The sequence below is a fragment of the Thermobia domestica genome, chromosome 18 (assembly GCF_964235325.1).
Source record: "Thermobia domestica chromosome 18, izTheDome1.hap1.1, whole genome shotgun sequence".
NCBI classification, from domain to species: Eukaryota; Metazoa; Arthropoda; class Insecta; order Zygentoma; family Lepismatidae; genus Thermobia; species Thermobia domestica.
Window position 1 is genome coordinate 18,013,822 of NC_137471.1, and position 26,051 is coordinate 18,039,872.

Genomic DNA, 26,051 nt, shown 5'->3' on the forward strand with positions numbered 1-26,051 from the left:
TTAGATCATAATTCATTACACTTTAAGCTTATTTATTTTTAGGAAGCATATACGCAACCTACTTTTTTTTTTGGATTGTTCAGACTTCTGTTGATTTGTTTATAGTAATTCGAATAGCAATGAACAATAATACAGGGTGAGTCAAAAGTCCTTGGACACCTGCATAAGTTTGAAAATCGACAGGAAAAGTAAAAAGTAATGATGGGAACAGAGATTTGATGAGGGGCCGCAACTTTTGGAGTGTATGTCATTCATGGCCGCCATCTTGAAATCCGCCAATTTGGATTCAAGTCAATTTTTAAAATGGGAAGGGGGGTGTATGACACATCAAATAACACTAGCTTGAGCTCAGGAATTTAGTGGTGTAATTAGTTTTTTTCTATCTTGTACAGTTTAGAAGTTATTAATGTTCAAAGGTGGGAAATTACCTTGATACTGATCCAGATACTGACCCACTGTACGCGCTGTGAAGACACGTACAACTATTTTATACAATAATGTCTGTCAACTGCAGCGTGAAGTATCGTCAGAATTGATCATTGATGACTTGTTTCATTTTCTTTTATTTAGATCTTTATTTCTTTTTCTTTTTTAAATAAATAGATTACTTTTCTGTTTTTTTTTTTTTTTTTTACTGGAAAGTTTTTATCTGAAGTTACACATGATAAAATTAACTTTTCATCGTTTTCTTATCTTTTTTTTGTTTTTGTTTTTTGAGGGACACACAGGTGTTTGTAACAGAGAAATAAGCAATAAACCATCACATCATTTTCTAAGATTAGTTTCAAGTTATATTCATATTTTCAACTCTAAATTAATATTTATTGCGAGCTAATTGACTGACTAGAGAAAACACTTGTCAACAAATGTTTACTGAAAGACAGTATTTAACAGTGTATTAATTAATAATGCTGTAAAACATTATATTTATTTATATAATTTTTAATATTTTTAAATTTTAGTATGCCCGATATGATTTAAGTATTTATGGTTGCAGTACATACTACTATGACATCACCATTACTAAATTTTGAAGTGCCACGCCCTTTCTCAGCGCCGGGTGTAAAGTCGCATTTCACTATTGTTTTGTTGTAGTAGACTGACATCTTCTTCCGTTTCTTACAACTACGCCAGAAGTGACGTCACTCAAGTAATTGCGAGTAAGGAAAATGGCGAAGAAAACGTACGATCTTTTATTCAAGTTGTTGCTTATTGGTGATTCCGGCGTGGGAAAAACATGTATATTATTTAGATTTTCAGATGATGCCTTCACGACTACATTCATATCAACCATAGGTGAGAAAATCATTAGAAGTAATTAGGTGTCAACATGTTGTAGTGTTTTTTCTGAACGGCTTGATTTTGAAATTAATTATTCGGAAAAGGATTATATTGGTTTTCTGTGTGATTCAAACATCGTACTACTGAAGATATGGTCTGAAAATTCAAGCTGTTTTAGCTGCTGTACTAGAAAGTATATGATATCAAAATACAAGATAGTCACAATGATGTTTGTAGGACGTTTAGTGTAGTGTCTTCTAGAAAGACCTTGAGATTGGGCTTGGCAAGGGTAAACTTATCACCTGAAGAAACTAATAAAAATGTAGTTTCGAACAGATTCACTGAAGTGGCAGTAATTAATATCTAATAAAACATTTTTAGTGTAAGCAGTATTGTTACTACCTGTACATTAAATGAATTAAGATTTCATTTAATTTAATTCATCCTTGTCCGTAGGCCTATTTATTTTAACTAGTACTAGGTTCAAATAACTAAAGCAGTAGTTATTTTTAAATCGTTGTATATATCTCATGAAAATGTAAAAAGCAAGGTTTAGGAAAGCATATACATCCATCCTTTCATTTGAATATTATTATGGCTTGTTGGAATAGCTGACTAATGCTCATTCATCAGTATCTTATTTGCTTGTGAGCAAGAATCACTCAGTCCGCGGTACATAATAAAACCTGAGATAAAGACAAAAGTAAGGATTTTCTTCCGTATTGTATATCAAAGAAATGTGACATTGGGGTAGGAATAAATGCATTCAATCGATATTAAATGCCTAATAATCAACCATATCGATGTAAAGTAATATACTGTACCAAAAGGTGACATAAAATATCGTAAAAAAGTATATTTTCAGTGGAGATGTACTGGACACGTAGTACAAAAGTAATGCTTAAAATACAAATTGTCAATGCCATTCATCCCATTTAGTAAGACAGCGTAGTATTCATTTACCATGTATCTTTATTCCGAAGGTAGTATTTTTATATTTGTTAAAAATAACAACGGGCGCATGTTTAATACGTAATTTGTATGGTAATATGACATTGTTGAGGATTTACCGTAAAATTGCATCGTTAAGAGCTGGGGTTAATTCTGATTGCGAGGGGCTAACACAAACCATGAATGTAAATACAACGTAATGTAACCTAACCTAACCAAAATTAGGCTATACTTATCAAAACGGTGTTAATTCTTCGGAGAAGATTCTGGCCCCCGTAATTAGAATTTATCCAAGAGCTTTTCCTGTACTGTTAAACCACTCTTGCCTTAGTCTTCGGCAGGATTTAGTCATTCACATAGATCGAATAACTTTTAATGGAAGCATCTTGCACATTTTAGTGCAAGGGTCATAACATTTAAACAGGCAATTTTGATAAAACTAGTTTTGTCGTTTGTTACTGGGAAATTCTTGCAGGGAGATGGATGGATCGTTGGGAACTAAAATCCTAGTTGACGACGTACGTATGTGTCTCAAATTCTTGGAGTTAATTTCGCGCTGTTTTATATGATATACAACTAACTAAATGATCTGATAGGATTCATATACGTATTAATAGTGTTGATGCTCACTTGAGCTCCATTTTGTTAATCTTTACCGCAGACGTTTCAGCAATCGACTTTTTACTTTCTTTAGAATCACTTCATTAAGGAGATTCCCGGCCAAAGTAAGTTAGTGGAGGACAACTCGTGTCTGTTGGTTTTCCCCTTTTCCTTCCACGTTCTCATTCCACCAATTATTTCAGCATCGTTCATTTGACTTATTCATCTCCCTTAACCTAACAGGTATAATCGTGGGACGTTAAACTTAAAGATTTCATTTAATTTTCATTGAGGAATTTTTTACGTTATTTGAAGTGTCACATTACCATTTGCATTACCATGAAGTGTCACCTACACTCTAGAATAAATTATTATTAAACCTATCTTCTTATGTACTCTAACTCTCCTTTTTTACTTTTAGAAACGCGTACTGAAAGGTTAGTGATACGATGATCCGATTTCTTTTATTATTTATTTATTTATTTTACGTTCTGTTTATTAGTTTTAAACTCAGGGATTGCAGCCAGTGTATTTAAAACTGTACACCAAAACACTTTTAGGCTCATCTATTGTGTTGGGAAGGGTTGCTGAAACGTCTTCTGGGAAGATTACCGGTAACAAACCGAGCACACACACACACAATGTACAAACATTATTTATATGTAACTAATAATAATACACTGTAAATCATGACTTGCCTTGTGTTGAATTAATTGTAATGAACATTTTAATCATTAAGAAACCACACAGGCGTGAAAATAATTCTCGTTGCATTACCATCTCGCTGCATTTCACACTGCAGGTTCAAAAATAATTATAAAAAGGGCATTACTCCTGCGTTGAATGAAATTATAAGTGAAAGGTATTTTCGATATTTGCCCATTATATTTAATGACTTTATATACTGAGTTTCATCTCTCTAACTCAGCGTTTCCCAACCTTTTTCAAATTGCGGCACACTAAGGGTGTAACTTGAATTCTCGTGGCACACTCATAGATTGAATTATATTTAAATATAAAATACCATGGTATCTTTTTCTGTGATTACTGATCTCTTCATAGAGAAGAAAGCTCGATCATTGATTTTCCACCATGGTAAATTATTATGCTTATTTTTCATTTTAATTTAAAAATAGAAAACAATTGCAATGAAATATTGTACTTAGGTTTTTAAAAATACGCTTTCTTTTTCGAAAACTGCATCCAAACTTTCACAAACAAGGAAGATCACTAAATAACGAACGAACAAACAAATCTCTTTTACTTTTAAAACACAAATGTAGGTAATTCGTATGCATGTTTGTTTTGTCGAAAGGGTTGAATATTTTAAAATTTGAAGTTACGAAATAGTCTGCAACAATAAAGAAGCAATAATGGTCATAACGTCATAACAATGATAACAAATACCTTTTTCAATATTAAAAATGTACAGAAAAGCAACGCGGTATGAAACTTAAAACTCTAGATTCATATTAGAGGTTCATAGTAATGGGAAATACAAATATACATTTTTCCCTATGTCCTGCAGTTTAATTGCTATAGAATTAATAATTTTGTTTCGATTTACTCGCGGCACACCAGCGGCCCATCCACGGCACACCGGTTGGGAAACTCTGCTCTAACTTCAGGAGCCCCTTTGATTTTTCCCCCCCATAAATTTTGTACTTTCTCCTCCACTCTTAGGAGAAGCATACTAATCCAAGTGGCATTGTAAGAGGCCGTTTTGAGATAGGTACTAGCAATGTTCCAAAATTCATTTGAAATTGTTGAACGTATGTGGGCACAGTTGCTCACTGGTAGAGCGCTTATCTCGGGTGTGTGGGATCCCTGGTCCGATCCTCGGATTACTCCCACATTCTCATTCTACCGACTCTTCCATCATCATTCACTTGTCTTCATCATCTGTCTTCCTTAGCCTGAAAGTCATAATAGTGGGACGTTAAACTTAAAAAGATTTCATTTCATTTTCAAACTTTTAAACAGCTTCTACTTGTATGGTGGACAGATTTACATTCAGGTTTGTATATAAGATATCTGAAAGAATCCTTTCCATTAATTATTTTTATTGTTTTCGTTTTCCAGGAATTGACTTCAAGATTAAAACTGTAGAATTACGAGGAAAGAAGATAAAATTACAAATATGGTGAGAGAAGCTACTTTTTAATAAGTTTCCTGTTTTTAGACTCCTGAAAATATCTTACACTTCGATTTTTTTCGGCGTATTCCTGGAGACTTGTTAACGGAGCATAAAAAATAAGAGGAAAGAGTAATAAGAACATTAAGGAAATACAATTGGTTTCGTTTATTTAGAATTTTTTTTTCTATTTTTATCCTCTGTAAACAAGAATCCAAGAGACAGCTGAAAGTTTCAGAGTTTAATGTATTTTCAGGAATTAGATATTCAAGTAAGTAAAAGTGATTCATTACAAAATGTGTTAGCATATATCCTGTTTTTAATTATAATAAATGCATATGGCATCACAGCAAAGTCCGTATTCCTTTCTGGAGTATTAATTAGTTTCTTCCCCAAATTACTTGGTAGTGCCTCTGGCTCGCTTAGTAGTGATTACGGTTCGTTATTTTTTAACTGTGATGAGTATAAATACAGTGTCATAAAAATTGTAGTGCATAAAATACGATCCAACTTGTGCTAGATGATCTCTAAAAAGTACGAATGCTATCTCACCGAGTCAGGGCAGGCGCATAGCAAGGAGGTCCAAGCGGTAGCGAAGATGTGTCGTCCATAGGGAGCAGGCACATAAACGACGGTGGGTATATGCATGAACGAGGTGGTTTACAACGGCTAACTATAAGTCGCAGTACCAGCTCCGGAGCCGTCGATAGATTTCCTCGTATCGAAACTTTGCAAGTCGATGATAACAGTCACAGTTAGAGAACGAGATCTGAGGATTATTACAGTGGGAGACCTCTAGTTGTGATAGCTCCGTCTAGAATGTGTTCATATTAAAACGGAAGAAATACGCGAGGAAGAAAGCAAGCTAGTTTGCTACGGTAACAAGAAGGAAAGTTCCACGAGATGGATTGTCTACGCTTAATTTACAAGCGGATTCGTTTTCGTTCGTCTTGCGCGAATGCGTCAAATTTTCTCTCATTATCAAAATTAATAATTCACTATTTGCAGTGTTTTCTTTTTCATTTTTTTATTATGACAGTCAAGTGAAATGATCATTGATTAGGTATTGAATGTAGAAAATAATTTTTTCTCTCATTCTTCTGTATCTAAGAAAATCAGTAACAACATAGAATTCTAATTAACATTTTGACTAAGGTGTCTATTTACGGGCAATATGCTAACACGCTAAAGATTTTTTACGCTCATTTTACTCACTTTGTAATTGTAATTCCTGAAATTACTCTTTTACTTCCTAGTGGTTGCTCAGTGGTAGAGCATTCACCGTTAGTGCATGGGGCCCTTAGTTCTATCCCAGCTCGCGCCAAGTGAGCTTTGTGGTGGACAAACACCGTGTGCATGGGTTTTCTCCGGGTTCTCCCGTTTCCTCCCACTATTCATTTCACGATTTCATTCCTCATCATCATCATCTCCTTTAGCCTAGCCAGCATGACAGTGGGACGTAAAACTTACAAGATTTCATTTTCTTTACTTCCTAGCGTTTGGTTTGTTTATGAAAAATAACAGGAAGAAATTCAATAAAAATTTCAGGAAAGATATAAAAACGGTCTCCTGGGGAAGAGCAGTGCGAAAAGCAACTTTTCTTAGTCACATATCGGCAGAACAGTGTGGAATAGCAGGCTCAATGACCGGCCCCAATGGAAAATCAGGAATCTACGAGATAAAGTGCAATAGTTTGGAGGGTTATATAAGCATGGTAAAAAGTATTGGTCAGGGAGTATCTCAGAGATACTAAAGCAGAATAGTCGGTTCCGCTATGTTGAGATATTCAAAAGAAACAATAAAATATTGTTGATTCAAAAAATTTGTAGCCAAAGATGATACAGAAAGACTTGTTTTTGAAATTTTTTTAATTTTCTTAAAAATACACAGCTTAAGGTAGATAAGGATTGATTAAGCAAGGAATCGTTAGACGGTAATTAAAAAAAAGTACAACATTAGCACCAAAACAAGGACATCAATATGTGCTACCATAGATTAAGCCCACTATTCCACAGTGTGGTGCATCAGCATTCAATGTGTGACTAGCAGCTAAGGCAAGGCGATTTTCGCATTGCTCTGTTCCGGTGAGTCCGTGTCCATTTGTTTCTATTTTATTGTTTCCGTTCTCCTTGAACAAGCCTTTAGGGGAGAACCGAAAACTAGAAAGTGCAAAGTAATTTCAGGAATTACAATTACAAGCAACTGAAATGAAGGTGTTGATTGTGGGTGCTTAACGATATGAATAGGTGTGTAATTCAGTGATAATCAAAATCCTGTGCTGCGTGTTTTTAAATGTTCCAGAACACAATTTGTCTGATAACATTGCGGTCAGTTTTTCAAAGTAATTGTTTTATATAAATTAAGGCTATCACAAAGGGATGTGCCATGAACACTGTACGTGAAGAGTTTGTTGTTAAAGTGATTAGTTTTTATTTCAGAAATACATTTTTTGTCGTTGTTTTTCTTTTGGACCAAATTTTCTATTTTCTTCATAGATAAAAGTTAATAATATGTTTACGCGGAAGGTCCTCTGGCACTCTTGACAATGACGGAGGTTATCTGACGAAACTGTAGGGTCGTTTAAAAAGTATAACTTGTTGCTAGGTGGTGCTTTGGTTATTAAGTGTTTCTTCTCTCAAAATTTAGAACTTCCTGTTTTTTCGCCTAAAAATCACCAAACCTATTCCTAGTTTATAAAACTAAGAGTAGTTGTATGAAAGCAAAACGGTTAATTTTGAAAACTGCATCAACATAGAAAAACTGGTTTGATGTATCACGGGTTTTTCTTTCTTTCTTTTTTTTTTTTTTTGTTTAATGTCAAGTTTTTTCTAGTTTATTATTATTATTTGGCTCAGTAATTTTCATATGATTTTTTTCATTTGAGCCGTTCAACATTAAAGCCAGAAATTGGTTATATGGGGCTTTTTTGCTTCAGTGATTGTAAATATGTTTTTACTTCCACGTATTGAATATGTATGGGGCGCCAAATATTCGGTAACAATGAAACTATAACTATATATATATATATATATATATATATATATATATATATTGTGTCTGTGTACCTTACACGGTGAGTTTATTTTCGTATTCTTTAAGATCCTGTTTCTATCTTCGATTGCAGGGATACAGCTGGTCAAGAGAGATTCCACACAATAACTACATCCTATTACAGAGGTGCAATGGGAATTATGTTAGTGTATGATATAACAAATGAAAGAAGTTTTGAAAATATTGTTAAATGGCTACGGAACATTGATGAGGTAAGTGGCTACTTAGATTCTACGGTATATATATATATATTTCTGTTGACAATAAAATAATTATCAAAATTTGATGATACCGGAAGGATTTAGAATGTAAATCTTTAGAACGAACCACAAATTATACGTGTGGAACACGGTGGCTCAGTGGTAGAGCGCAGAGCTCTGGTGCCAGGGGTCCATGGTTCGATCCCAAGTCTTGTGAATTTGTGTTCGACCACATAGTGTCCGTGAGTTGTCTCGTAGTTCTTCCATTTTTTTCCACATCTTCATTTCAACAATTTCTTTGATAATCATACCCTGAAGGGTGTAACTGTAGGGCATTAAATTAAAATTTTCATTTTTAAATTCCACACGTTCCACAGTAACTTTGAATATAATGACAGTAACGTCAATTATCCGTTGCGCTGGATTAAAATAAGAAAAATTACTAATATCTTCTGTTAGTCACTCACTTTTTACTATTCTGAAGCGTTCTCTGATATAGACAATGTTTTTTGTCTTGCATTCGTCAACCAGAACACACAAATTTTCGGGATTTCCAACTCGAGTCATTGACACACAAAGTTGGCCATGTGAGAAGCAAAGGGTTCTCTCTCCCTCCTCCAAGTTGCGGGGCTGAATTTGGATTTAAACGGCATCGGAAGTGTCACTGTTTATCACAGCGACCCCGAAAACTATGGATTCGGCACTAATATCGGTCATTTATATTATACACACCCCTCCCCTTCCTCTACTTGTAAGTTGCACTGTCAAAGTGAAATAACATCACTCCCAGGCCCGAACCTCATCTACGTTAAAAATTTGATCGAGATCGACCGGGTTGTTCAAGAAGTGAAAAATCACATAGTCACTTTCATTTTTGTATATACAGATTAGGTAATGTTTCAAGTATTTTGTGAATTTTGCAAATGTAGTCCGAAGACCCAAACGCAAAAATTCTATGTAAACTTCCTCGTGGCAGTAAGGGTAGCGTGCGCGCCTTGGGAATGAGAGATCCAGATTTGGACTCCTAGTGGGTTGAATCCCTCGTTAAGCTCTAGGTTCACGTTTCACATAACCTCGGTGTTGAACGGGACGATGAACTCGAAATCAACTAACCAGCAAAAGTTTTGTTACATGCATTAAATAAGTACTTACCTGAAAAACTCTGGCGCTCTTGTATATCGTGCATGCCCATCTCACTGATTTCTATCCGTCTGTATTAAGAAGACTGCATCGTCGCACTGAGTATTCGGCATATCCTAATAGAATGTTCAGAGTACTCAGACTTCAGAGACCGTGGAAGATGGCTTAAAAATCGTATTGAAATTTTGGGAATAGGATTTTAAGTGATCATTTTCTCTTTTTATTCGTGAGATTGGAGTATTTAATATGCTTTTAGATTTTTTGTTTTTAGCTTTTTCCTCTTCATGTTTCTATTATTGCTCTTTTTTTTTTTTTTAACTAAAGTTATTTTGTAGTTATATGTTACGTATTTTATCTGTTGTTTTAGGCTTTTCGCAACCTCTCTTATTTTTTATAGTTGTTTAATTCTTTTTAATTTGTAGAATTTATATTAATACTATACTTTCAGATATTTCATTTTGAATTTTTGATTGTTGACCAGCGATTTTATCGAAAACTAATTTTATTGCATCGTAAGGCACTGTGTCCTCTGAACGCTTGAAGGGTGTACAATTCGCGGCAAAAAACCTGCAACATGACCATATAAGTTTATTGTGAAATGACGAAGCCTTTTGCTCCAAAATAAGTGTGCACGGGAGGAGGCCGAGGTTTATCCTGGCATGATTCGTTCCACTTAGACGTTATATTCATTCCCTGTGCTGTTAGGCGTAGTTTCACAATAAACTTACATCCTCATGTTGCAGGTTTTTTGCCGCGGATTGTACAAGTGGTGTCTTCAAAAGACTGGTTCCGGTACACCATCTTGAAGTTACAGACTTTTTTAAAAATGTGAACGTGACTTACTCTGTACTTTTATTTTCTTCCTTTAAAGGAAATGATTAAAGGAAGGAAATTGAGGTATGAGGAGTTACGTTTCTTAGAATAGCTTGAATCAGTAGATTTTCAAATACATTTACTTATATGGGAGCTGTAGGAAACATATTGAATATCGTCGCTGCGCCTCGAAGAACCGCATGTGACATTTTTGTCGAAAATGAATTATGAGGTGCAAATAAACCTGAAAGCTGTCAGGTAGCGTCCTATATAATGTGAGAAGTGAATATTCAATTGTTTCGCCACAACAATGAAAAAATAATTGATTGAAATTAAAGGCTTTAGGTCCTCATCATGTACGTATTGATTAAGTATACAAATACTCTATGTGCTTACAAAGGCGCAATAGACACAAAACTAGTAACATAATATTGTTGAAGCAAGATACAACAATGCCCACTGCATAATATACGCAGGACCAATTTTATTATATTTTTCAAGTGTTAGCGTATATCTGGCAAAATTTTAAGAGTTTAGAATGTTTTTTGCGTCTTCTGAAAAGTTGTGGTTTTAACACACAGCGATTCTTCGAGGCGCAGCGATGATATCTAGCAGGAAACATTTCTTACCTTACATCCTGGAGACAACAATGTCATAACAAACAGCTTCAAGGTTTCACTTGCACCTTTTTCAATGTATTTCCCTTCATTACTCTACTAAGAAATGATGTAATGCGTTTTTTTTTTTTTTTTTCATCCGTATAAGCTCATGCTTAAACAAAATTTTATAAAGAGAAAATAAGTTCAATGTACACTTGTAAAATGTTAATTAAAAATATAAAAGAACTCTGTTGTATGGAAAACTGTTACAAGCCTCTTCAGGAATTTATTTCGTTGGGAAACAAAAGAACGGTTTTCTTCTGTGAAATTGTATCTGCAAGAAGTAGATGAGTATTAGTGCAACCTTATATATTTAAGCATGGGTTTTTACAGAGGAAAAGAGCCCATTACACCGTCTCTTAGTTGGTAGTATAACATAGGAAAATGCATAGAAAAGGAACCAGTGAACCTGTCTGTTATGATATTGTCATTTCCAGAATATAAGGTAAAAATATATATATATATATATATATATATATATATATATATATATCTCAGTAAATCGTCCAATATTTCGAGTGTGACAGTCTGACATTCATCCTCAGGACTACGCCATTCCTTTTTCACAACATGATCTTCACATTGATTGATTTATTGTATCTCAACAGTGATCGTAAATTTTATCGATACTTATGTTCGCTTACCTTTCGCAATGTATTTTAGATTGCTCTTATTAATACTGTATGTATGTAGCCCTGATGTTAATGTACCAACTTAATTTAGTAATAACCTAGGGTTACATACATATATTGTTATATACTAAAATAAGAGCAATCTATAACATATCAGAAAAGATAAGCCAGCATAAGTATCGATAAAATTTATTAATTGCCGGTATTCATTAACTACCACTGTTAAGACAATAAAACAATGTGAATGTCATGTGGAAAAAAGACTTGAATATTCCTGAGGATGAATGTGTGTGTGTCATAATCGAAATATCGAGAAAGGATTGACTAAGGAATAGGTAGGTGAATAATTTGAGGTGTTATAATGTGTTCCATACGCTCGATACTCCTCTAGAGATTTTGTTGCACACCTAACCATGTTAATTGCGTTGCCGTGATCTAAATATTTCTGCCGTTTTAAGAAGCCGATGCCTTGCTGAGTAGTATAATGATAGTCATTCTTTTTTCTTTCAGCATGCTAATGAAGATGTTGAAAAGATGATTTTGGGTAACAAAAACGATATGGAAGACAAGCGAGTGGTTAGCAAAGAAAGGGGAGAAGCTGTAAGTGATCTGTCTCTTAGATATAATAGTAAAGATGATAAGAGTAGGCAAGTTAGGCGAGAGTTTCGCACTGTTTTTAAGGTAATAAGTAGCCTGAATAGTTGTTTCTAAACGCTGAAGAGGATATATATTTTTCTTATGTCTCAGTTACAGTCGCTTGAGTTGCGAGGGAATACTAAGTGTTTTGTGTGAAACGATTGCAAAGTACTATATTGATAACTTTCTGTAGGACAGAAACTCAGACAATATGCGACAATATGCCTGCCTGAAATTAACAGTAAATAATAATTAATTGACTCTCCACGTAAATAATGTTCCTTCCAATATTTCAGATACTTCTCTCGGACATTTTTGGTAAGGACCACAAGGCCATTGCCCAGTATACTTTGTCGATACTAGTTATTTATCTGCTTGCTCCAGTAGGTATAAAGTACTCTATTCACAAGCTATGTACAATTGATGTGTGTAAGTTAACGTTACTGCACAACTTCAATTACTGAAAACCTGTTAATTTTTGTTATCTAAGAATCTTTTCCAGCGAAATCTTCTTAAACATGGACTTCATCATATCCAATCAACCGAAACAAAAATTAACAGGTTTTTAGTGATTAAATTGTGCGCTAACGTTAAATTTACAGATATCAGTTGAATCGATAAGTGGAAAAAGGAACATCTTACTCTTGGAGAACGAAAAGCAAATAAGCGATATACAATCGCTTGCCGAAAATAAGCGATATTTATACAAAAATATTTGTATGGAGCACTTGTACTGCATATTAGGACCTTTCATTTCCCAAAATTCCAACAATTTAATGAGATTGTATATTTAGTTTCACAGAAATTGATATCACAAAATTTTCTACTTTATTTTTAAAATATTGTGCGTTTTTCCATTCACTGATTCAATTGTTACGTAGCTTAAAAATATAGTAATTTCAATCTACTGGGGGCAAGTAAATAAACAACTGGTATTGACAAAATACGAGGAACACTGAAAGTTTTGAGAATGGGCAACAATGAGTTATTGCAGTTCGTTGAAACTTTGATTATTGTTTGAATGGTGTTTAGTTAAAAAGTACGTTAAATTTGAAAAAGGATCAACATACGATTGTTAGGACGTCCTCTGTAATGGAAACATTTGCCGTTGCGCGTCCAACAACAATGGACGTGAAGAGAGAACATTTTCGTGCAATGATTTTGCCTGTACACCATGTACACTTATGCCCAGATCCAGAACTCACTCAACATTGGATCGGCAGCAGTTAGAGGAATCCTACATGGAAAACTTAATAATAGGAAACCCTGCAGGCGTTGGATCCCACACCTACTCACGGATGAACAGAAAAGGACGTGAATGGATTGGTGCCGTGAAATGTTGGTTAGATTCGACGGGGCGCCGTCAAAAAGCATTTTTAACATCATCAAGTTATGAAAGGTGGATATACCAGTACAATCTAGAAACGAAGCGACAGTCATCAGTTTGAATTTTCCCTGGTACGTATCTGCTCAAAAAAGTCAAGAAATCTCGGAGCGTTGGGAAGAAAATGATTTGCTTTTGTTCTAACCCAGTGGCCTTATCGTGATAGTTTTGCTGGAAGAACAAAAAGCAGTGACGGCAAGATGTTACATGACAAAATGATTTCCCAAATTGTTCGAAGCGGTGAGGCCCCATAGCAGAACATGCCGCGATCTGCGATATGATCGCAGAAAATTTGCCGCGCCTGTGCGGAAAAATTGCCAGAAAAAAAAAAATAGCCAACAGAAAAGTATAAAAACAAGCCTGCTATGTGTAGATGTCTTAAATACACGGACGACTCGCATAAATATAGTTTGAACTGTTTTTTACGTCGCGTAAAGTGTATTTTTAACAATCACAAGTGTTCCTTCTACATAATTCCTGCAGAAAAGTTTTGACTTACAAAAGCTCATCGCAGAAAGACAAAGTTCTGCCATCGGCAGGTGAGGAGGAATCCTCCAAAGTCAGTTCTGCCATCGGCGCGACCTCCTCTTGCACCGTGACAATGCATCTGCACACACACACTATTGGACAAAAAACAGCGTTTCTGATTTGAGCCAAGAGTAAAAACTTTGTTCCACTCCCGTACAGTTCTGATTTAGCTCCATGTGACTCCCCACAAGGAACGAAAATTCGTGACCATCTATTTGAGCCAAGTGCTGTGACTGCTTACGAAAAGCACCTGGCAACCATCCCTGAAGAAATACGGAGTTCCATTTAAAAATTTGGGCTCCATTGCCACCAATCCCACTCAGCATTTCCCCTCTCGTTTTTGCTTAAAGACGCTATACGGAAACTGTGTACATGATGTCTGGTTCAAGTTATATTCTGTGTAGCGCTGTATAAAGTACATTGTTAAATACAGGTCTGTTATAAAGTCCTTGCCGTAAAACAAATGCCCATAACTTTTTTTTAATGATATTTCAGTGAAATATATATGAAGATCTTTATTGAGACTTACATTTTGTATCATCATCCATAGATACACCGCCGCCGTCATCGCTATACCTCCAGCTGGGCTCCGTTGACATCCATATATTCCTGTAACCTCCAGCGAAACCGTGAATGCTATTCCGTCTGGCGTCGTCAGAAACGTCATGGATCACTTCATTAATCTTAGCTTTCAGGTCCTGCAAGTTCTTTGATTTTTCCTCAATACTCCTATGTTTTGAAGGGGCCGCGGTGGCTCAGTGGTAGAGCGTTCACCTCTGGTGCTTGGGGTCGCGGATTCGATCCCAGCCCCCGCCAAGTGAACTTTGTGGTGGACAAACACCGTGTGCGTGGGTTTTCTCGGGGTTCTCCCGTTTCCTCCCACTTTCTTCATTCCACCATTTTCATTCATTACTCATCATCACCGTCTCCTTTAGCCTAACCGGCATAACCGTGGGACGTAAAACTCAAAGATTTCATTTCATTTCCTAAAACTAAAACTCACAGGGTGTCAAATCGGGAGACTTGGGAGGGCCAAGGGGTAGGCCTCTGCGCCCAAACCACCTACCAGGTAGTTTACGGTCAAGGTAGTCCCTGACGATTTGTGCAAAAGTGGGAGGGCTCCGTATTGCTGGTAGTGGATGCGATCCTGGAATCCCAACCTAACCAATTTGGGCGTCAGGAAATTTTTAAGCATTTGAATGTCTCCCCTGTTACAGTGTTTTCGTCGAAGAAATACGGGCCTATGAAGTGCTCCATTGATACGGATACACCACACATTCACTCTCGGACTGTCTCTTTTGTGCGTTTCATATTCATGAGGGTTTTCAGTTCCCCAAACAAGACATTTGTGCCTGTTTACCTCCCTGAAACATGGAAAGTTGCCTGATCTGAGAACATGAGTAACTGTAGAAGTTCTGTCATAATCCAGTCGTTTCAGCATGAGTTCACAGAACTCCAGTCTCGTGTCTTGTCTTCATCTGTCAGTTTATGCACAAATTTAATCTTGTGTGATTTGGCTTTCAAATGTTTACGCATTATCTTATGCGACGTTGATTGAGGGATTTCCAACTCCAGCGACCGCCACGGAATCTATTTTCTTGGACTTCTCTCCAGGCTGTCGGCAACCCTTCGCACCGTGTTTGAGCTCACTGGCGGCCGACCACTTCTTTGCATGTCGCAAACTTGCTGTGCTAACTATCTATACTTCTGACATCAGGAGGTACTTTTCTTGTACACGTGTGAAATTTCGCTGCACCGACATGCCTGATTTCAGTTCTGCATACCAACATACACACTGTGCTTTCTCTTGTACCGGCATCATTTTCTTGAAGTTTGTTGTCACTAGTGTTGCCAACATCATTCTGATAGTATTGCCAACTAAAAATTTACAAATCATCGCATAATTTAAAATGTATTTCACTGCAGTATCATTATTATTTATTTATTTATTTATTTATTTATTAAAGTTATGAGCACTTGTTTTATAGCAAGGACTTTATAACAGCCCTGTACTGTTTTGGATTGTGTGTGTGTGTGTGTTTTTATTTGTGAATACTAAACCCATATTCAGTTGGCCAGCTAACTTAGAGAAAATTCCGTGCTGCATTGCAACGTAAAACACAGTAAACATGCGAATTCTTCGACGTTTACGTTTTTCTTTCAATAGTGACTGTCGAGTGACTGGCGCTTGGTGCGAGCGGGAAAACATTCACAAGTACACTTGAGTGTACCTTCTACATCTACACTGAAGAAAGTTTCCCGCACTTCATTGGTTTATGCGGAAAAAAATAAGGTTTGATCCTTTTTGCACACACCTAGTATATAAGAGAAAGAGCTCTGATATATTATCTTCAGCTGAAAATGTGTTAAATTCTTAATACTTTCTAAGGAATATAATCCTCCCACTTGTCTAGTGACAAGAGCGTATGCCTTTGATTTGTGACGGGCCGGTGAGAGAATATCGAACACACTTCAGTGGTTCAAATCGCAATTTAAATTGTAGCCCTTATCATATAGTGTTTTTGCTTCCTTAAAAATGACGTAAATACAGATCAACGAATTAGTCGTATAAAGCCTTGCTATTAACAAAGGACAAAAATACAGATCAATGAATCAATCCCTAAGGAACATAGTATTTATTATAATATTGCTGTTTGTTAATCAGTTGCTTTTCAAAACGAAAAATGGCATAAAATTTTCTGCGAATGACTCTTAACGTTGATGAATACCTGAAGTCTTTTCCCTCTCAGCTTTATTTGGCCTTTTGATTTATTTAAGACTTTTTGGTCCTGGTCCACTGATTAATATAAGACTGTTTTTTGGCCGACTGATTATGTTAGACTTTGTTTTTTGGCCCACTGATTTATGAAGAACCCTTTTTGCTCATTGATTTATATAGGAATATATAAGACTTTGTTTTTGGCCCTGTTTTGGTCGACTGATTTATACAGGATCTTGCTTTTTGACACTGGTTTATATAGGACTTTTTTGGCCCACTGATTTATATAGAACTTTTTCTTTTGACCCATTGATTTATATGAAACATTATTTTTCTGTTTTCTCCTAAAGGAACCTGAGATTTTTTGATGGTTTGTATTAATTGATTTTGTACTTCAGATCTCTTTAAGTGTCTCTTACTTCGTGAAAAATAAAGGAGTTTCCTTTATCAAAGACTCCGTTATATATTTTCTCTCATCCGTCTGGGAGACAAGAGCTCAAGAAGTACTTGATGCATCATCTTAATTTTGACCAGGATGTGAAGGGCCAAACGTTAGGAATGGATTTCGATAATGGAGGGTAATCCATTCACCAAAAGTGGTAGATACCAATTATTTGCGGTTTTAACGTTAATAACTGTAGAGCAAAAACGATAATAGAGAGCAAGAAGCGGTTTCCTGCAGTTGAGTTGGTTTTAAGTTTAACGTCCTCGTTCAGCAGCGAGACTGTATGAGACGTGGACCTACTGATTAACGTGGAATCCGAAGCACATGAGCTCCTGCCGGAAATCGAACCCGAGTCTCCCAAGCCAGAGGCGCGTACGCTAACCACTTAGCCACGAAAGAGCTCTTTCCTGCAATTAAACATCTCAACAATATGTTTTAACTTCGAGGTTTCAGTATTGATCTGCATAGGGCAAAACTAGAACAAATAGCGAGAACCATTTTTTAAAATCGATTTAGCATTCTAAGAATAACTACCATCTTCTGGCTTAATCCTTTATTCAGACCGGAAGTAACAAAAATCAATCACTTCTGGCTTTAACGTCGATCGCTATAGACTAAAACTGTAAAAAGAAGCTGTTTTTTCCAATTAGTTCCAAGAATATGTTTCATTCCATTCTAATATCTCGACTAAAACTAAAAGTGTACAAATCGAGTATTACTTTCCAGTTTCGATATTATTTGAGAAAAGATCACGCCATTAATAAATTTGAAATAAAATAAAAGTCGGTTGTCATAGCAACAACAGTTTTTGAGTGGAGATTCGAGTCGGCGCACAGCTAATCTAAATTTGTACTGGCGCCATAGGCGTACGTACGTGGGGGCAAGTGGGGGCACTCGCCCCAGCTAATGTTTTGGCATTGCGTTTTTTTTTTTCGACTTTTTAAAAATAATTTTCTCAGCTAATATGAATTATATTTCACAAAAACGGACCCTGAAAGACGTCTGTAATCTTCGCTATACAAAATAACACTTTGAACTTTGCAATACTCGAGCAAAATTTCCCGATTTAATTATATTTTAGTCTTTCTTCCGTTGTTTCCTCCCAGCAGTATATTATCACACACACACACACCTAACACACTATCTGTACGCACCGACTCTAAAAGAGAGTTGGGGCGAAGCTTTCTGTTCCGTCTCTCCAATCTAAAAGCAGAGGGGTTTTGCTCTTATATAATTATAAAGAAAGTAATGATTATAGGGTGGTTGCATATCTTCAGGAGTATCGCTATTGATTTGCCTCCCCTAATCCAAGTGTCTGCGCACGCCTGTGACTGCCGCTTGTAGTCTGTTCTCAAATACACCATAATTTTTGTGTAAGAAGGGAGAAATGCAGAAAAGTGGCCAGAGGCACCAGATTTTATACGCAGACATCCACCAAATCTAATCGCTTGCGAAGCTGTTTTTTCCATTTTCAGCTCGAGTAAAAGATTTTTTAGTTTCAAAAAGTGTAGCGAATAGGGATGGCCAAAAATTTTCGGATCCGGATATCCCGGATCCAGTGAGATCCGGATCCGGATCTTGCCGGATCCGGACCTAGATCCGGATCTCGGATCCGAATCTCAGATCCGGATCTCGGATCCGAACCCAGATCCGGATCTCGGATCCGAACCTAGATCCGGATCTCGGATCCGAACCTAGATCCGGATCTCGGATCCGAACCTCAGATCCGGATCTCGGATCTGGGTCCGGATCTCGGATCTGAATCCGAAATTCGGATCTCGGATCTGGGTCCGGATCTCGGATCTGGGTCCGGATCTCGGATCTGGATCCGGAACTCGGATCTGGATCCGGAACTCGGATCTCGGATCTGGGTCCGGATCTCGGATCTGGATCCGAAACTCGGATCTCGGATCTGGATCCGAAACTCGGATCTCGGATCTGGATCCGAAATTCGGATCTCGGATCTGGGTCCGGATCTCGGATATTATTCGTATCCAAACCTACATCTGAAATTGTGATGATAAAATTGAATATCTAAAATTCGTCAAAACTTTTTTCGGATTCACTAATATAGTAGGATGCTGTGCTTTTAAATGTTTCCATAACACGTTTGTGCTACCTTTGTTCTTTATGTTATTTTAACCTTGCAATATTTACTTTCTTATATAAACTTTCTTATTTTCTCATATACAAATGAAATATCTTTTAGATAAGACCCTTCTAATCGCAGGAATACTGGACAAAACAAACTCTTTATTAATAGTAGTTTCTGACTCACTAGAGTCCAACCATCAACAAATCTTTCACTTCGAAGGTACAACAAAAAATATAGACTGGTTGGCGTGGAACAACAGTAGATCTTTAAACATACACACGAGAATTTCAGGGGAGCGATATGGTTGTGTAGTATTATTAGTATTAATAAAAGTGTTCGTTGTACGACTTTATTACCTAACTTATGGCTTGCCCTTCTGAGGTCAGGAGTTTGTTGAAGGAGTAAATATAAAAGAGATTTCTGTTATTTCTTCTTCACCCTCCAGTTTTCTTTAATCATACATTGCAGGACGTAACCAAAACATATCCATGCATCGTATCTTTGAAGCGTTTTGTGTTTTGTATATTAGTGTTCAAAAATATTTAACATATTCGCATTTGTTCATGTGATCTCAGGTTCAATTCTCGGTGGAACATACATGAGATAATTGAAAGCTGAAACAATATGAAAATAGTATTTAAAAGTCAGTAAATTAATATTAAAACTTTAGTTATCTATTGGGACTGTAAGGCTATAGGTAAATTAACCCACACGTTTCGTGAAGATATATTAAGTCGTTATTGTTTATTTACTATAAGCTACCAGATACATCCTCAGAGGCCACTTTACACTGTAATAATCAACAGATGAAAACATTGGGAAAGGAATGGAAAGAAGGTCTCCAGAGCCTTAGATCAAGGTACTAACTTAGCATTTGCCCAGTATAACTGAGGAACAACCCTGGAAAATCCTCAGTCAGGATAGCTGGTCTCCGAATTCGAACTCGGTATAATCCAATTGCGAAGCAAGAATCCTAACAAGTAGCCTGAGCTCACTTATTATTATTATTATTATTATTATTATTTAATTAACGTAATGTTCTAAAATTAGTGCAAATTAAACCCTACTTTCTTTATTGCTGATGATATAGTTAATAAGCCTACATGAGACATCAGTCTCCCATTACATAGGCCTTGCTCAAGAAAGAATACCAGAACTGGAATTCAGGAAGCGGGGGTGAAGAGATTAATGAGGATGAGGAAACTATGTGCGATGCAAAAACTGAGAAATTATGACTTCATCACAGATATATTCACTTACATACGTCAATTAATATTTCTCTGATACAGGGCACTCTACTTTCTATAGTGGCAGGAAAATGGCCCGCTTTTGTAAACGAACACATTAAGCACGTACATATAGGCACTATCCGTGCAAAGAAACATAGGTAAAACTAGAAAAAAAATAGGGAAAGCGAGGGGAAAGTGATAAAACGCCATTCAGCTTAAAAAAAAAAAGCTGAAAATAACTTAGAGCTACGAAAGACGCGAGGCGATTTTATTGAAATGATTGTTTTTCCTTAGTGATTAGTTGTGCTAACTATGAACATGAATTAAAAAGAAAACAAGTAGCTAGCTCTGAGTTTCGCAAACTGGTTGAAAAGAAAATATTGGATAAAATTTAATAATAAAGAAGGCATTTATGATAATTAAAACAAATTAAATTCTTGGCACGACAGTCCTTTGGTTCCTACCATCGGGCTTACGTTCATTTGAAGCGGGATTTGAATGCAAGACATTTACAGTAAAAGGATCCACAGCCTAATGCCGCAGACCACTCGACTATGGCTGTCGGGTTTTCTCGGCTAATCTGTAGCACATTTACAGTAACTGATTATTTTAAAAGTTGCTCCTAAATACTGACAATCTAAGTTTTATGTATCAAATATTTCCTGCGATAATACCATACACTCTCCGACTTCTATAGACGAAAAGCTATAGTTACCCACATTATCTAATACAGAAATAAGTTCTAATTCTCTAATAGCTGCTGATGGTGATAGTCAAGGTTCACCGAAGCATGATCCCAAACCCAAACTGAGATATTGATGTCACTGGAACGCCTGAAAAGTCATTGTGGGTAAGTGAATTGCCCACTTGTCAGGATGAAGGGCGATGGTGATGTGAAATGCAGGGCTGTCAGAGGTACTACTTATAATAATTGGATTTGTAATATTCTATGTTGCCGTAAACCCTATTCAAGAAGATAACTGTTAATTTTAGCTTTGAAAATGTTACATAAAGAGTTTTATTGCTATCATTAGGTTGCATATAAATATCTTTATTCCGGAATTATCGGATTTATTTTACCACTTAACTTTCACATCTCTTCTGATATACGAATATTTAAATCACGATCATCCCCTTAAGGTCAATTAGTGATATTTTAACTTATTTCGAACCAACTATGTATATGGCTAGTCTTGTTATATGAGAATAATTGAGACTAGAAGCAGTCTACAGGCTACGTTCAAAAGAATCTTGTCCGACCTCCTGATAAACCACGTCTTTCAGCAAGGTGAATTGTGGCAATCCGATACTAACATGAGGAAATCTTCCGGTTCAAGTGAAAGCTTCCATAAGAATCAGCACCCTAACCAGTGGTATGTGCCTTGCTAATTTTTCTCCAATGTGAAAGTATCTAACTTTATTGTTAAAAATGAAAAGGTTTTTATTTCAAACAAGTTGTCATTACAGTTTTCATATTTGAACACAAAACTCATGAAAAGTCATGTTAAAGCGCGACTTACTCCTGAAAAAGAATATTTATCTGTTTTTAATTTCTCGTGCTCCTCAAACTACATGCGGAATTAGTGCAAGTGCCTTCCGCTCGCATTACCTAGGTACAAACGCAATGGCGTATTTTGGGGGAGAGGCTTCCGGGCTTAAGCCCCCCCCGAAATCTTACTTACTATAGTAAACTATATGAAATATCCTACAGAATTTTCACATTTTCAGGCAAAGCCTCCTCCCGAAAGTTAGCAAAGCCTCCCCCCGAAACAAAATCGTAAATACGCCACTGTACAAACGGCTACGATCTTGGTACTAGCACATGTTTCGGTTTCCAGATCTCAAATATTTATATTTCAGCCTGATTCTATGTATGAATCCGAAATTTCAAATCTAGATAAGAGGAACCAAGATTCATAGTTTATTCTCGGTGCTCATATTGTGATTTACTAAATAATTATTAAATCTAATTGTAGGGTATACATTTGATATTTTGAGCAGACAGAGCAAGATAAATATACGTAAAAAGTAGTCAATACTTGTCTTAACTGTTTATGTTTTCTTAACTGTCAATGAAATAGGTGCATTGAGGAATTTTAAATAATCATCTCGGTCCTGCAATCGAGTGGAACTAGATTCGACATTCGAACTCTCATCCGGATCATTTTTTTTTCTTAAGTAAGCCAAACATTTGATCTTTAGAATAGAATGAAGGAAACAAATAGACTTGTCAATATTCGTCTTAATTTTCTGTTCTCTTCTTCACTGTCAGGACTTCGTGAAATTACTTTCGGCGAATTTTAGATATTCAAGTTTATCATAATTTGGATGGGATGTGGGTTTGGATAAGAATCAACATCCGAGATCCGGATTTCGGATCCAGATCCGAATTTCGAACCCAGATCCGAGATCCGAATCCAGATCCGAGATCCGGATCCAGATCCGAAATCCGAGATCCGGATCCAGATCCGAAATCCGAGATCCGGACCCAGATCCGAAATCCGAGATCCGGATCCAGATCCGAAATCCGAGATCCGGACCCAGATCCGAGATCCGGATCCAGATCCGAAATCCGAGATCCGGATCCAGATCCGAAATCCGAGATCCGGATCCAGATCCGAGATCCGGATCCAGATCCGAGATCCGGATCCAAAGGATCCGGACCCAATCAGATCCGGATCTTCGGATCCGGCCAGATCCGGATCCGGCCATCCCTAGTAGCGAATGTAAAGTCCCCCAAATTAGACAACCCATACTACTCTGTTGTGTTGCAAATTGCATACTATTCGGTCTATACTAAGAATGGCCACTTCTGCTAGTTAATTCTTGCACTACCTAGGTATTTTTGGTAACGCAAACTACCAAGTTGGGAGGATATAATTGTGTGCCCACTTGTTACGATTAAATATATATCGCAAAAGAAACAAATTTAGAAACTCTTTGAAAAATCTGCAGTGACTGAAGTGAACAATACACGGGATAACAGGTATTTATTATACTGCCATCTAGGAGTGACACTTCTAAATGTCAGTCACATCTCCTACCAACGGGGAGGGGGATACCATGTGCCCACCAACTTAACAGGTTGACTGCCAAGGTTATTTGAGGGTACTGCTCCCAGGAGGCCAGAAATTTCTTCTTACCTTTGTCTCAATTATGGATAGTCATGTCTAGGGCCCGGATAATTATTTAATTACATATTTTTGTAGGGGTTATATTTTTATACCAAATTAGGGTAATAATGTCATTTGTGACCCATATTGCCTAAAAACACCCATTTGAAAGTACATATATTTACATATTTTACATTTATGTACATATAATTACATATTTTACTCATGAGCACATAATTTTACATATTTCTTGGTATTTTCATGTTTTATAGGGATTTTTCGTACAAAAACTGTTCAACAATAGACTTTGAAAAGAAGAAAACACTCACCTCTGTTTGAATTTAAAGTGCTTGCTTTATTTTTAATTTTTATTTATTTACTTATTTATTTATTGTTTCACTGCGTTTCACCCTTTTAAAATAGTATTGAAGCGTAGTTTGGCGGATTGGTAGAGAGAGTTGGAAAGAACCTGATTTGATTAGCAATCGTACACTCTCGGTCGCGGTAGTAGCGCTCACATCCTTACGTGAGATTAATAATTCAATCGAATTACTATCGCGACGCGGCTTTACGATTGCCTATCGTGTTTTTGTTGCAAACTCGCCCCACTTATATTTTCCTTCGGCGAAAAATATTAAATCAGATGGGGAAGTTTGCATTCACGCAATTGGTAAGGCTGGACTCTTGATTTACAAAAGTGAAGCGCCTACCGCCACAACGCATGCCACTGTTGAAATAGTGAAAAGATTAATTGAGAATGTTTTGTTCTTCACGATATTTTTTACTAAAATGTTTTGAGTGTGTAATGTACGGGAATGTCCTATAACGCTGGACGCTCATTAGATGTACAATGGCATAAACAAAGTTTTCGTAAAAATCCCTTCCTAAATAAGGTTAATTAAGATTAATTAGAGATTAGAGAGGTTAGGCCATTTATGGTAGGTACTATCTGTTGTACAGGTAGGCGGGCCAGTGTTCTAGAATTCTCCCGTAATGTACAGTTGAACGACCTTTGGATGATTTCTGAAAGTATAAATATGCAGCAAGACTTTGTGTGAAGTGAAACGACCATTTAGTGCATAGAAACTCTTTTATACGCGATAACAAGATAAGTTTTCTGACTGAAAATTTGAAACTCATTCTGTTTCTTAGTGTTGCGGAGATCATGCTGGAAAAGTAACAGGTAGTAAACATTGTAATTGAATAAATATTGTATTTACCACATCAAATGTAGAAAACGTAATAGAAAATGTTGGTATTTTCATTTTACATATTTTGCTCTTTTGGAAGGGTTTTATTACATATTATTGAGATTTTATGTACATATATATGTACATATTTTCATTGTTTTTAGTACATAATTATCCGGGCCCTAGTCATGTCACATTTTTGTCGCAATATTTTGCTTCTCCCGAAAATGTACCAATGGGAGCCGAGCACCATATGTCATGCTCATGGTCTCACAGTAATTTGTGACATTGAGCACCATATATGATGCTCAAGAACCTGAATAGGTTAGTAATTTGTGATATTGAGTGAGCATCATATATGGTGCTGATTGCCCCACAGGAAAATAAGGTGAGCACCACATATGATGCTCATGGCAGTCAACCTGTTACAATAGAAAATTTATGAGACACATTAACGTTTAATTTGCACCATCGTAAAATATACGTTTTAGCTAAACCTGTTGAGCAACAAAAAATATATTGCGGTGGGCACAAAGTACCCTTTCATTGGTAGTGCAGGGGTTAGTATTAAATTTGTATGTAATGCAAATTCAATTTGAGAGAACAAGGAGTATAAAAAAGAAACTACTGAAATCAAAACATTAAGTTAATTTCCGGGCTCATAGCAAGTCACTTTTTTAACTGAAAGTTGCTTTTTTTTTTTTTTTTTTTTCAAGTTTCTCACTTAAAGTTAATTTTTTTTTTGGGGGGGAGTCATATTTTTGTGTGATTTATGTTTTGAATTGGCAGTTTTCCAAGAAAAATATTATAGAAATAAATGAAAAAAAAAAAAAAGGAAGAAACGTGTTACTTATTACTGTTCTGAAAACTTATATACTTGCTGCCAGCTTGATTCTCACTTCAATCTTTGTTGTTTCTAAAGCACAGTAAGGTGGTTGGTGGGTGCTTAAGCTCTCAAAATGGGTTTGAGAGCCCTTCTGTGTCTACCTTCTAGGAACGTGCAAAGTATTTAATAATAAACCTCTAAACACAAGTAATCCAATTTTTTTATCAACTGACAAGCTTACGTAAGATAATTTTGAATATTAACATGTTAAAATATTAACGTATTTTAACATGATCCTGGCGGCCCTATTTTGGTTGAAAAAAAAAAGATGTAAAATTCAATTTATGCTCAAATTTGGCATCAAGGTTTAAAGTTACTTTTTGATAAGATTTTGGGTACTTTTCAACTATTCAGAAGAGACCAGA

General features: G+C 36.3%; 1 protein-coding gene across 1 annotated transcript in view; it reads left to right on the forward strand.

Annotated features, from left to right (window-relative positions):
* The first annotated feature begins 1,053 nt into the window (after nt 1-1,053).
* The window catches only part of Rab10 (RAS oncogene family member Rab10), a 30,425-nt gene continuing 5,427 nt past the window's right edge, over nt 1,054-26,051 (forward strand). Inside the window, exons 1-4 of the mRNA XM_081745181.1 lie at nt 1,054-1,296; nt 4,915-4,975; nt 8,091-8,229; nt 11,972-12,061. Coding sequence (XP_081601307.1) covers nt 1,170-1,296; nt 4,915-4,975; nt 8,091-8,229; nt 11,972-12,061 — 417 coding nt within the window. The 5' untranslated portion in view covers nt 1,054-1,169. The remainder of the gene's footprint in view (nt 1,297-4,914; nt 4,976-8,090; nt 8,230-11,971; nt 12,062-26,051) is intronic.